The sequence below is a fragment of the Gadus chalcogrammus genome, chromosome 16 (assembly GCF_026213295.1).
Source record: "Gadus chalcogrammus isolate NIFS_2021 chromosome 16, NIFS_Gcha_1.0, whole genome shotgun sequence".
Classification (NCBI taxonomy): domain Eukaryota; kingdom Metazoa; phylum Chordata; class Actinopteri; order Gadiformes; family Gadidae; genus Gadus; species Gadus chalcogrammus.
Window position 1 is genome coordinate 12,712,472 of NC_079427.1, and position 13,553 is coordinate 12,726,024.

At 47.0% G+C, this 13,553-nt stretch overlaps 1 protein-coding gene across 10 annotated transcripts in view; it reads right to left on the reverse strand.

Moving 5' to 3' along the window:
• Nucleotides 1-788: 788 nt before the first annotated feature.
• trip12 (thyroid hormone receptor interactor 12) overlaps nt 789-13,553 on the reverse strand; it is a 28,415-nt gene continuing 15,650 nt past the window's right edge. For 6 of the 10 annotated variants that reach the window (XM_056611141.1, XM_056611139.1, XM_056611137.1 and 3 more), the window contains 23 exons: nt 11,363-11,481; nt 10,101-10,308; nt 9,911-10,011; nt 9,479-9,653; nt 9,212-9,353; nt 8,895-9,104; nt 8,489-8,640; nt 8,176-8,333; nt 7,888-7,961; nt 7,562-7,761; nt 7,299-7,426; nt 6,966-7,117; nt 6,383-6,525; nt 5,945-6,101; nt 4,928-5,026; nt 4,542-4,656; nt 3,802-3,956; nt 3,504-3,668; nt 2,664-2,828; nt 2,458-2,571; nt 2,016-2,110; nt 1,603-1,706; nt 789-1,409 (listed from right to left, as the gene is read on the reverse strand). In XM_056611141.1, the coding sequence (XP_056467116.1) occupies nt 1,213-1,409; nt 1,603-1,706; nt 2,016-2,110; nt 2,458-2,571; nt 2,664-2,828; nt 3,504-3,668; nt 3,802-3,956; nt 4,542-4,656; nt 4,928-5,026; nt 5,945-6,101; nt 6,383-6,525; nt 6,966-7,117; nt 7,299-7,426; nt 7,562-7,761; nt 7,888-7,961; nt 8,176-8,333; nt 8,489-8,640; nt 8,895-9,104; nt 9,212-9,353; nt 9,479-9,653; nt 9,911-10,011; nt 10,101-10,308; nt 11,363-11,481 (3,328 nt within the window). In that variant the 3' untranslated portion in view covers nt 789-1,212. The remainder of the gene's footprint in view (nt 1,410-1,602; nt 1,707-2,015; nt 2,111-2,457; nt 2,572-2,663; nt 2,829-3,503; nt 3,669-3,801; nt 3,957-4,541; nt 4,657-4,927; nt 5,027-5,944; nt 6,102-6,382; nt 6,526-6,965; nt 7,118-7,298; nt 7,427-7,561; nt 7,762-7,887; nt 7,962-8,175; nt 8,334-8,488; nt 8,641-8,894; nt 9,105-9,211; nt 9,354-9,478; nt 9,654-9,910; nt 10,012-10,100; nt 10,309-11,362; nt 11,482-13,553) is intronic. The other 4 variants (XM_056611143.1, XM_056611142.1, XM_056611138.1 and 1 more) reach the window with 1 other exon arrangement.

Consider the following 13,553-nt stretch of genomic DNA (forward strand, 5'->3'; position numbering starts at 1 on the left):
TTGTTCCAAGCCAGCAGTGCAAAAAAAAAAAAACCTACAGCAAGAACAAAAAAGAAAAGAAAAAAAAAAGACAAAATATAGAAAATGAATGAAAAGTAAAGCAGACACTCTCACCTCGAACAGGTTGTGAAACTGCATATAAACTTTACTCCATAAATGAACCATGAAATGCTATCTGGCCATGAAACAATAGAATGAGACCAGCCACATTTGTGCCCAGCTACATTATGTGTCGTGGGGGTTGCTGAAAAGTTTGGTCTAGCGGTAGAATCCTGCCCCTCCTGTGGGGTCCGGCTGAGAGACACTACTCTACCCAAAAGCAAACTTTAAATTTTCCTTTTTTACACTCATCCAACAACTATGGATACAACTCCTTGCTTCAGCTGAACCTCAGAATGTAGTATAGGCCAGAACGCAACTTCAACATGGGGAGGGAGTGGAGGGGGGGGGGGGGGCAGGGGGGTGAAGAAAAAAATATACTATACTCTCATCACTACCAGGCATTCAACCAACGGCAAACTCTCGTCCTCATAACTTTAAGCAAAGACACACACACACGTAGGAGGAACTGCTGAACCCAAAAAAATATTGTAACACACAAAACTGGGGCGGGGCCAATATAATACAGAACAAAATGCCAACGGAGGAACTCAAGGAAGAAGACATGGGAACAAAAGGGCTATTCTATCAAAGGTGTAGAATGAGCAAAGTCTGCAAATTTGTCTGTACAAAGGATCTTTGGAGCTAAAGTGAACCTAGCTTGCTCAATGGACCCCCTCCCACCCGCCCCGGCCCCTGCCCCCTCTCCACAGTGACGTTGTCCACCGCTCGGTGGAGGAAACATCCCTTCTTTTTTTTTTAAATATCACACAGCAATGCAATTTAAAATGTCACCCATTTCTTCCACTTTTTTTGAATATTACTTAACTACTGATATAACTTTGTCCTCAGATTTTTTATTTTTTTAGTTCGGGGAGACATCACTGCCCTTCCTTTCATTTTTTTCAGGAGACGGGAAGGTGGGGGGGGGGCAGCAAATATATATTTGAAGTCTTAAACTTTCTGCAAGCTGCTTTCTTTATCAAGAAGGCTGTACACTTAGCCTCGATGTATGAGATTACAAAAACAAAAACTAAATAAAATTAGGAAGGAAGTCATGATTTTCATCAGTCGCTGTAGAAGGCATTTTGAATGTGAGATGGGGGGACGAGATCAGGAAAGGTGGAATGACTGCTGGCCCTCGCGGGCTGCAATCAACAGTTTCTCTCGCATTATCTCAATGCTGGAGTAGTCTGGCAGCTTCAGGTAGTTGACGCAGGTCATGACGGAAGGGAGGAAGTCGTCGGGGTTCTCGGTGGACTCGAAGGTCTTCCTCACGATGGTCAGCGGCGGGTTCAGACTCCGGAAGCCTGGTGGATCCAGGATGGAGGTCAGAGTTAGAGGGGGAGTGGAGGGGATTTACAGCCATGAAGATGGCGCTGACTACATATTGGATTGTTTTGTGTGATTTGAAAAGAAAAAGAAAAACGCATTCTATTTGATTGAAGACTATGATCTGGCACCAGGGTGTGGGGGGGGGGGTGAACATGCCAGCAGACTCACCTCCCACAGGCAGTCTGGGACTTCCGGTGACAAACTGCAGGAAGAGTCTTTGCTGCTCGGCGTCTTTGCTGCTCAGCACCTCGAACAGGAAACGCACCGCACGGCTGAACAAAGAGGCACAATCAACACAGCATGAGTCATCATCATTATACCCACACAGGAGACAACAGCCAAGCAACCAGGAAAGAGCATGACGCATTACAGGCTTCCTATTCACATCGTGCCCAGAGGTAGATAGATGTCACCTCTAAAGCGCGATGCAGTCAGAAAACTATTTTCTTTTCAAACCAGGAGTCAGAAGAACCGTTCAGTCGTCGTCCTACAAGGGGAGGACTTCTAAGCAAGAGTGCCGTGCTTCAGGTAGGTGCAGGAGGCCCTTCTACAGTCCCAGTGGACGGGGCGTGAGAGCTCACCTGTCATGTGTGTATCCGTGGTCGGGACGGCAGCACTCCATCAGCGTCTTCACGTCCCACGTCTCAGACTTGCTGCCACACAGCAGCTGGTCCAACTGAGGGGAGAGAGAGAGAGAGTTAAAGAACATGAATCAAAGCCACACCAGGACCGTTGAAATGAACCAACGTCAATGGTTTCTGCAGCCCATCAATATCATGCGCGTTTTAACATCGGTTTGCATACACCGAAACTTGTTTTTTTGTATGAGCAAACTTGGTTTTCATAGATTTTCTTATGCGTTTCCACACTTGCCACAGGGTGTTCAAACATTAGATTACCAATGACATTTCATTATTTAAACATAGTTTTGTTGCATCAACAAAAACGTGTTGCTATAGTTACTCTGACAACATGCATGTCGATTTTTCAAGTTGTCACATAGAGGAATACGCATGCGCTCACCTCCTCTGGGTAGAAATACTGCAGGTGGTGCAAGGGGAAGACCGACTCAAAGCCTTCCCGGAAGGACTCAAACTGCCTGGACACGCCCTCGTTCAGGGTCCAGTACACCACCAACTACACCGGGAGGGGAAGGAAGTACACAGAGTTAGACGCATGTGTGGTTGGAACCACAGATCCAGTCAGCAGAAGGGGGCGTCACTGCGTACCCTGAGGTACTCCTCCAGGTTGTAGATGGTGACAGGGATGTCCTTGCCCCCCTTTTTGAGCTCGATGTTGGGGTAGCCGGGCAGGGTGAAGTCCAGGCCGAGGTCCTCCACGGAGCAGCCGTTCATGTTCAGGCTCTCCAGGCCCTGCTGCAGGGTCTCCCTCGTCTGGGAAGACACGGAGAGTTTTAGTACGGACACGATTTGCCATTGAAGGAGAAATCCCATGGAGGTAATTAAAAAATGCAAGTCATCCCTATTCTTAGTGAGGATTGCACCTGGGCTTTGTTGTAAAAAAAATAAATAACTCAAAAGGCAGAGAGGTACTTGAGAAAATGAGGCTTTTATGACACAATTAGCAGAACAGGACACTGAGGAGCAACAGAAATATATTTGGCATTTCCTTCAGGGCGTTGGTCTAAATTACACAATAGGCGACAACCCTGAAAAGCACAAAAAGGAAGAATAAAGAAAAACGTAGGCGCAAAGTTATCACTGCAGCAACTGCAGTCGTCTATTGAACCCTTTACCCAGCAGGAGGCACGGAGTCCTCTAGCAACCATCACACTCTCGGACCTTGCTGGAAAATAACATTTGAAAGTGTCCCTATGGCCTTTATACCCGTTTGAGGGTTTAGGGATTGTCCCTTCATTCAACTTATCTGAGCTGCACATATTCATTTAACCATTCTGTAGAAGGTTTAAGATACAATTTTTACTTGCGATTTACCCACTAACTACTCAAAGTCTAAGATCAAGTCTTAGTATAACCTAATGCATGGACAGTTTTTCCTGATCGTGTACAGGACCAACCGAGGGGTGTTTGAGGGGGCGGTCCTCTCACCTGTGAGCGGTCCTGCTCCAGCCTCTTCTTCTGGCGGATGATGTCCTCCAGGTGCTGGATGGACTTGGCCACGGCCGGGTCGATGTTGACCAGGTCGTGGGAGCTGATGGACGTCTCGTGCCGGAGCATCCACTTGTAGTAGGGCAGGCCCAGGGGCAGGTCGAGCTGGGGGGGGGTTATGGTACATTATGAATATATGTTTAGTTAAAAATTATGTATGTGTGCATCTTTGAGACCCAGCGCTATACTGTCCTGGCTTGCTACGTCAACTTCAGAAAATGTGGCCATTTGTAATTACCAGTCTGAAGTCCATAATAGCTTTGGCCATCAGCTTCCCCAAGAAACGGAACTTCATCTTGATTTTGGCGATGTGCGCTGGTTTGGTGGTTCTGCCAAAAGGTACTGCAAACAGCCCCCGGGAGCTGAACATGTACTTTGTGGACTCTTGGCTTCCTGTATAAGCAGCGAGACGGGAAGGGTCAGAGACATGAGTCAGAGAGATGGGTCAGAGTCAGAGACATGGGTCAGAGACATGGGTCAGAGACACGTTGAGGGGTCAGAGACATGGTTCAGAGTCAGAGAGATGGGTCAGAGACATGGGTCAGAGACACGTTGAGGGGTCAGAGACATGGTTCAGAGTCAGAGAGATGGGTCAGAGACATGGGTCAGAGACACGTTGAGGGGTCAGAGACATGGTTCAGAGTCAGAGAGATGGGTCAGAGTCAGAGACATGGGTCAGAGACATGGGTCAGAGACACGTTGAGGGGTCAGAGACATGGTTCAGAGTCAGAGAGATGGGTCAGAGTCAGAGACATGGGTCAGATAAACGTTGAGAGGTCAGAGACATGGGTCAGAGAGACAAGTTGAGGGGTCAGAGACATGGGGCAGAGTCAGACATGGGTCAGAGTCAGAGACATGGGGCCGAGACAAGGCGAAGTGTCAGATATTCAAGAAGCGATCCAAGTTCGACCAGACAAAGGTCATATGCAATACATTTTTGGGCAGCCATATCAATGCTACGGTACAAGCTAACAATACCTTTAGGGTTCGCCAGTGTGACCTCATCTCCCCTCCACAGGCCTAAGTCAGCCCTCTGCAGTTCCTGGGACACCAGAGCGTAGAACTCCAGTGTGGGGCCGAGACCTGTACCCACCTGACGGGACAAACAGAAATAAGCATCAATACACAAACAAAGAATCCATCAATGCACACACACACACACACACACACACACACACACACACACACACACACACACACACACACACACACACACACACACACACACACACACACACACACACACACACACACACACACACACACACACACAGCAGAAATTCACCACTATCCAACAGAAAAAGACTGTCAACCATTATCGGTTGAGAGTGACAACAGGTGAAGGACTGGACTTTCTCGTGTACCTCATTCTCATACTGTATCTCCAACATGGCCCGGGAGCTGCCGAGGTCCTGCATCACAGACTCTGCCTGCTTGAGCAGCTCCTCGCGGTTTATTGTCCTCTGGAAGCAGGGATAACAAGACCGACCTCGTTATGGAATGGTACTCACACATTAACAAAGTCAAATTCACAGAAGCCTCCGCTAAACAAACCGTACTCTTGTTATACTCAGCATACTTATGGAAAGAGTATAGTTTTTGACCGTATATCATTAGTATTATATGAGCAATATTGATGGTACGTGATCGAGGCCTAGGTCACGGTAGTCGTGTCAATGCCACCATTAGCTTCCGACCAGGGCAGGATGAATTAACTGTCATGTAGGGACGCATTCTGAACCAATTGCATAGTGTGTGGACAGCATTCTTGTTTCAATGTGGGCAAACCACTGGCAGGACCTATGGACCTGAGGTCGGCAGAATTTTCCTTCTGGGCATTTTTGTCTCCTGGGCAGGTGAACACTGCTAGACTTACTGGGACTGACCGGGGTGATCGCCTCTTTAGATACAGTGTTGCATCGCTAATTCATCAGGAATATCCCAGCATCGCTATTCTGCTTTTCATTATACTTTCCGTTTTTTTATGTTGAAGGGATATTCCTTGATGGCGGTCATTATTGTAAAACTTGTCAAACATTGGGGAATTCCGCCTACCCTATCTCACAAAAACAATGAAAGGCTTTTGCCGATTAAATACCAATTTTAAACAGCAAGAACATCATAAGGGCTTCTTATCCACCCAGAACGATTTCAGCTGATTTATTTGACCGGGAATGATTTTTCCAGGAAAGTCCAAACAAAGATCCGGTCACAGAGTTTGCATTTAAGTTTAAAGTGTTAATGTCAGACATGCATTACAAACTGGCGCAGCCGAACACAAAAGTGTAACAGAGGCCGATTTTAACAGCATTGGTAGGGATGCGGTATATTCCATTTCAGAAATTGCTACTGAATACAATCACTATCGCAACACATCACACCTTTTTCCTGTCAAGTCGGGGTGCCACTCTGCTGTCCTGAGAGTCTGACTGGTTGATCTCAGGGTTAGTGTCAAGGAGGCGCTGCATGGCTCTGTCTCGGTCAAACGCTGTGACGTAGAACAGCATCTGTCGAGTGTCAAATGGGAAGAAGAAGGGGCTGATGGAGGGAGAGGGAGAAAAGAAGACAGGAGAAAGAGAGAGAGGAGAAGTTCAGATTTGAACTTGCATTCAATAGAAGATGAAAGTCCGTCTGCAGGCATTCTTGAGCCGGACACCCAACCCCTGGTCAAAATGAGATCCTAAATATACATTATTAATGAATAAAGAAATCACTGCAAGTCACTTTGGATAAAAGGTGCCTGCTGAATGACCTAATGGTTAACTCATCAATAACAGTCGAACGCTTTATTGGTCAAATTACCTTGTGAATGTACTTACCAGGTCTTGCCGAGCTCTATGAGCCAGGTGGGAATGTTGCCCGTCATGATGACCAGCGGGTCCTGCAGCTGTCTGTTGGCCTTGGCCGTCAGCTTGCTGTTGATGAACTCGCTGGTGGGGATGATCTCCTTGCACACAGCATTCTGTTGACACAAACCACATGTTCAGCAATGTGTTTCAACAACTTCCTAAGACCATCTCATCTGGTGTTTGACAGCATGCATACCATATATTTCCTCTTCCAATTAGCAAATTGGATGTGAAACCTATGGCATGCATATCCTCAACAAAAGCAACCCATTAGTGAAAACATTATCAAACCAGCAAACAGCCATCTTTTTCCTAAAAAAGACAGTGCTATCATAGACATATATGCATAGCCGCATTGGCCTTTGGATCTGCTTTGTCCCGTTTGCTGCGATAAGGCCATGCCTGAGGCATAACAGAGGCCGCTATAATGTTTACCATTTCAGTGCTGCGTCCATGTGTACATAACTAATGCAGACGACCAAAGAAAGCTTTCACGAAGAACTTCTATCTCTGTATGTATGCGAATGAGAAAGTGAGTGTGTTAGAGACATACCTCATACAGGTAGTACCAGTATCTGCTGATGGCATGCAGCACCCTCAGGAGCAGGTTGACCTCCAGAGAGGGGTCCTCAAAGGTGATGTTCTCTGGGGGCTCTGAAATGAGGTACGTCTCCAGGGGGTTGGCGACGCTGGGACACACTCCGTCTGCGGTGGGGTGGAGAGGTGATGGGCGCAGACAGTGAGAAGAGGACGCTCAACGTATTCACACGGCAATGGAGATGGGGTGGGTTTAGTGCTTGTGGTATCGTTAGCCATCATCGGGTTCCAATTCGTTGGACCATTGTCCCATTGAATGCACGAGGGGGGGCCTTGACGTGGTTCTCACCGTGCCACAGCTCGTCCTGCTTCTTGGCGTTGCGAGGGGAGGTCTTGGTGGGGGCGGTCTGTGCTCTGCCCCTCTTCCCCCCCACGGCGTCCTTGGTGCCGTCCTCGTCCTCCCTGACCGGTTTATACCTGGCGGGGGAAAAACACACACACACAGTGTTCAATGTGGTCGAGGACCTGGACGCGGTTCACGTACACGGACAGCACGCGGTGGTCCTCCGGTGGTACGGGACGATGTGTGCGGGCCCGTCGGGGAGAGGGTACCATATGGTGTGCGTCTTGGTCCAAATGCCGGCGCGCCCCAGCGGGTTGGCCTCATCGTCGGTGGACTCCCTCTCCTCCTCGGCCTGCAGGCTGAACTGCCTCACGGCCTGGTAAACCGTCATGTTGTAGGGCAGCAGGTGGTCGCCGATGTAGAACTGCAGTCTGTGGCGCACGCTGCCGGAGTTCAGGAACTGAGCCGCCTGGGGATGGGGAGCATGAGGAGGATTCCTTGAGAAGGTGCAGACTGTTGTTGGGAGTCTAGTGAAGATTTATAGGATGGCATGATAATCCGTCTGGGAAGGATAAATGGATCTTCGGGAACATACCAATGATTCGTCTATTTCGTCGTCTGAACCGTCGTCGTCGCTGTCTTCGTCCTCCTCTCTGATCCTCCCGTAACCTGTATCGAGTGACCCGGGTGAGTAACCTGCACCGCCATTTATTTATTCATTCCCCCTCATCTGTTAGCACCAGCATACAGCATACCAGACATGACTTAATGATATTAAATCATGCCCATGCCGATGTATTGGTATTGATGTGCTGATGCATTTAAAATAACACCATATGCTGCATTCCATGGTTCCCAAGGTCATGTGTGGTGCGAGTGTTACCTCGGACCACGAGGTATCTCTCGATAGCCTGCACCAGGGCCAGGGGGTCGATCTTCACTGGGCCCCCCTTCCATTGTTTCACATTAGTGCAATCTGGGTGTCTCTGAAGTTGACACTTCAGCTGGTGAGTGTTGAAGAACTTAAGTGCTTGCGAGCCCCTGTGGAAAAACATAAAAATACCAAAAACCATGAACATACCTTAAATGGGTGCGAAACACACACAAACACGCATAGATAAATAAAGGAGAGAAAGTGAGAGAAGACCACAGGCGGTGGTATTATTTAAACCCTCAAGGTGAGCGGACCCACTGACCTGCTGCCGCTGCCGTTGCCACTGGGGAAGTCGTGCACCTTGACAGGGAACTGCTCCATCTGGCTAAGGCAGTTGTTCATCTTGTGCACCAGAGCCAAGAGAGGCCCGTTCTCTGATGGATCCAGACGACCAGCCGTCTCCATTCCGGGAAGCTAAAATAGCAAACAGTAAGACACAACATAAGCTCACAATCATCCTTTAGCATGGCTTCAGCCAACTGTACACAAGTCACGCCACAATTGATCAAAGCTGTGTGTGCCAAATCCCTGTTCTGCAAAATTAGGAATTTGTACACTCAAATAGTTTCTGAGAGACTTCTCTAATCGCCAGAAGCTCTGCAAAACACTGCTTCGGGTCACAATTTTTCCCTTTTCAGCCACACAGACTGCATTGTAGTTCTCCTCACCGGACAGCCGTAGAAGACGTTGAGGAACCTCTTGAGCCGCACGTCGCGGCCAACCAAGTCGCGGCCCACCACGTCGCGGTCCGTGTTTGAGGTCAGGTAGAGGAGCAGCTGCTTCACCAGCCCGCTGTGCTGGATCTCGAATGACGACACGTCCGACTCCGACACGATGCCCGAGATCTCAAGCAGACACTCCACGCCTCCGTCCACCTTCAGATTACAAACCCACATAGCGGACTCTCAAGCACCTGCTTTCGCTTGCTGGTCAACCATCAATCAAACATATCCTGTGGTGGTGTGATGGTGGCCGTCCCATTTACCTGCATATTGAGCTGCTCGGTGGCAGCGCAGAGCCTCTGGAGAACGTTCAGAGCGGGGTTGCTGCAGTCCACGTTCTCAGAGTTGAAGTAGCGCTCCACAAACTTGCAGGCCGTTTCTTTAATCCAGGCCTTGATCTTGTCCCTAGAAAGATTTACTTATTACCGATTTAAAGACGGAAAATACATTTGCCCAGCTCAGTTTTGCTTGGCCGGGGGAAATGCAAACAAAACTAACACAACAGAAGAGCAGTACGTTTGCAGTGGTACCTGTTGTTTGAGATTGAGTCTTTGGGAGGTGCCCTTGCCAAGCCACTGACCCCGGCTGTGCGTGAGGGCTCAGAGTTGGCGCTGTTGGTCTGGGTTCCAAGCTTACCCCACGTTTTGGGGTTGAGACTGGCCAAGAAGGAGGACTTGGGGGACTGAGTAGTGGTAGGGCTCTTTGCTGTGGGGAGCCAATGGAGATTGGCATGTTAAAAAACAACAACAATGACAATAACTTCAAAACATCTGCATTTTCTTCATCTATTTCACAAATGTATTCAACGTAAAATATTAACAAACATAATTAATCATAACTATTAAATCTAATCCACAACTAACTGCTAGAGAAGTACTGCTGGGAATCTTGTGAATATAATTTCTTTACAGTACTGTAAAGCCAATTTCTAACTATAATTGGAAAGTAGTGGCGGGCCTTACCCTGATTGTCTACTTTGTCTTCATCTCTTGGGGGAGAATACTTGGGTCTTCTAGGTCCTCGTTTGGGTAGCCGCTTCCTCTTGAGCACATCACTTAAGCGCCTTGAACCGAGTAAAATAGTATTAGTGACTGGTGTTCAACCGACTGTGGTGAAAAAAGCACGAGGAACGTGGAATCCCGACTCGCTCACCCCTGTGGACTGAGGTCCAGAGAGTCATCCATGCTGTGCTGGAAGCTGGGCGAGCCCAGGTCGGGGGTAACGTTGGTGGCGGCCGTGGTGGACGCGGTGCTGATGGTCGTGGTGCAAAGACTGGTGGTGCCACTAGTGCAAGCCTTTGGAGGACTGGTGACCAGGAAGCTCTCGGACTCTGCCAGGTTCTTCACCTGATGCATCACACCTGTGGAGCAGCGAGGAGGTTGTTGGAGAACCCAAGCATTGACAACGCATTCTCGCGTGATAAACAATTAAGCAAGATGATATGAATGGGTGGGCCTTGTGGTCATTCATGTCACGGCAGCGTTAAGGGTCAAGGTCCTCAAGCAACCCCTCGAGAGTCATATTTTGATCATACCACGGATAACAAATAAGTAGATAATAAAAATGTACTTATTCTAGGGCATGGACCTCTTAAGTGAAATAAATGTGTTTGTTTGTTACTCTGGACATGATGTTTGACTGTTACACGGAAAGTGTCCAGGGACTCCTACTCAAGCTTGTTGAATCCTTGTACGGAATTTGCAACAATACATTCATTTGAATCTAGTAGCCCTCTTTTATAGCTATATTAGTTTGTAATAGAGGACTGACTTGGAGTTTATTAGTATACATTGTTAGGTCTGGGCATTTTAGCCCCAAATCCTCAATTAACCAGGTCTTTTAAGAATTGTAAATGCTTTATATCGAGTATGCTTTATATGACAGAAAGGCTGACACCATCTTTACAGTGATGTGACTGATGGAGCTGGTCTACAATGGAATCTTCAAGGCGGATACCACTAGATTGGAGTAAGGTTAACATTTAGCAGACGCTTTTATACAAAAGGGACTTACAATAAGTACATTTGTCAAAAGAAAGAAACAATATAGCGCTGTCAGTACAGTAGTGCCAAGCACCTACAACTGCAAGGTCAACCCCTTCCCTTTATACAACAGAGATAGCTAGGATAGGATGCCCAATACTTATTTTAAGTACCAACGGACATACAACTTACAATAAGTGCATACATTTAGTTCCATTGTTAGGGGTGTAAGGCGTCTGATACTGCATGTGTGGAAGCGTTGCATGGTAAATTAAAAGTTGTTGACAGGGCAATGGGTTGAACTTATTCTGGTTTGTACAAAGTAAAACCCGAGCAAACCACTGGAGGAGGTAATTGCTTGCCGAGATCACTTTAGATTGTCTCTAGTGGAGAAGACTACCATTACAATGATGTCAGTGCAGCATTGATTACCTTCTCTTCTAAAATAGACACTGAAGACGTCGGGCAACTTCTGCATGAGGATCTCAGCCATCTGCAGGGAACCGACTACAATCTTCAGATCCAGACTGGATAGCATGGAGGCAATGTGACTGTGAGGAGGAAGCATAGACATGCAGTGACCGGTCAGTTAAATCTAGCATCGCGAAAGTCAAGTTTAGCTCGGCTAGCTACAAGCATTACCCCAGCTATGCTAAGGCAAAGCTTAGCCTTAATATGGACGATTAATTATATTAAAGAAAAGACAGACCTGCAAACTCCTCAGAGGAAAAAAGGTGACAGTGTCACAGGGGGATTTTTTTCTGATTGTAATATGCAAATGACACTAGTCTGAGCGTGACTTAACAAAACTCAGCATACTTTATCAAAAATCAATGTCAAAACATCCTTGAGGCTTATAAAAAATATTTTATGACAACTGTCACCATTTTTTTTTTTGTCTCTTAGCCTGTGGGTTGTTCCACAAAGCCGGTTTTATCACATAACCGGGTAATTTAACCCAGGGTTTGCTGTAACCCTAGGTTTTAAGTTCCAAAAGGATCACGGTATGTTAGTTGATATAGAAACATATGCTCTGAATCAAACCTGGTCGAAGCAGGTTTTGCGCAGGTTAAGTTTGAAACATAACCCGGTTTTGGGTATTTAAACCCACGTTCACAGCAGATTTCATGTGTTCACAATGGCATGCCTTTTTGATGAGAGAACTGCTGATATCAGAGCGCAAATTATACGTGCAATCCACCGGGAGCGATTGATAAGACCACGGCTCGACATCTTGGCATATCAAATGATTTTTTGCTGGAGTGGAGAGATATAGGCCTATAGATTCTCGCGCAAATCTTTAATATATTTAAATAGCCTTACATAGCCAACACTACCAATCGAGGACCTGGCCTCAGTTCACTCCAGACTATTTGCGTAGCCCTCCGTTTTTTGCCAATGGTAGTTTTATCTAGGCTATAATGTTGGAGATGCTGAGCACATCTCAGTCCTTTCAGATGACCCATCCAAGATTTGTATCGGCCTCCTATCATACAAAGAGCAATATTGTCTGAGTACTATGCCGAGGGGCACTTACAACACAAATTATAAAATAGTCCTAACGGACTTGCATCCACTGGAGAATGTTTGATCGTTACACGCACTAATCCATCTTGATCTGTGAAGTTGATGAATTGTCACTTTTAGGTTTTCTACCCAGTTACCAAAAAAATAAACATTTGGAATAGTATGCGCTGTGGCAAGCACATGGTTTGCATGTGTTACTTCGAACGCAAAAAAAATATAAGATACAAGAAAACACCAAAACCTACATTCAACCAGTGGGGTATGGCCCCTGACTCTCTGAGGAGGTAGGTACCTCCAGGTACCCCCTCCATGCCAGGGCACCCTGAATTTATGTTTATTAACAGCTCCTCCACCGGGGTCAAGACAAGGAGGGCCAGATCCAGTCTGCCGACTGTCGGCCTTTTCACGATTGGCTTAAAAAAATGGCTGATTTAAATTCATACCAATACGATGGTGGGAAAAGCTTACCAGTTTGTATGTTTTTTTATACTTCATTTTTATACTTGATCCGCTGACTGCTTGGAAGCCATCGGAGTACATATTTTCTTAGAAGAAAGGGGTTGGGTGGTAGGATCTTTAAGAATGCTTAACTGGGATATTTATATATTCATGGCTCAAATATTAAGGATCATGCTTTTGACGTGTAACTAACGCATTTACGCGGTCAGCGATCCGCTGCCAGGCTTTCTCCGGGTTGCAGAGGCTTTAGCTTTCCCTTTTCTTGTGATAATGTCCTTCTCCTTGTCATAGCTCTCCAGGAGAACCTGAAGTTCCATTTCATCGAAATAAGCGGCCCGTTTCGCCATTTCGATCAGGGTTTCCATGATCGATACATCACGTCTTTTTAGGTTTGGCGTGGACGCGCACAACCCTGTGTTAACAAACCCCGAGTTGATTGAACTAATGCATAACCGCTGCTGTGGAACCGAAAACTCTGGGTTAGTCGGCACAGGGTAAATCAACCAAGAGTTCAGCGTTAACTCAGTGTTTGTTAAACCTCCGTTCGTGGAACACCCCTCTGGAGTGTTTCGCAAGCTCTCTTGCGTTGTTTGGCCGCATGCATGCGGATGCGGATGCGCATGCGCGGTAGCCAGGT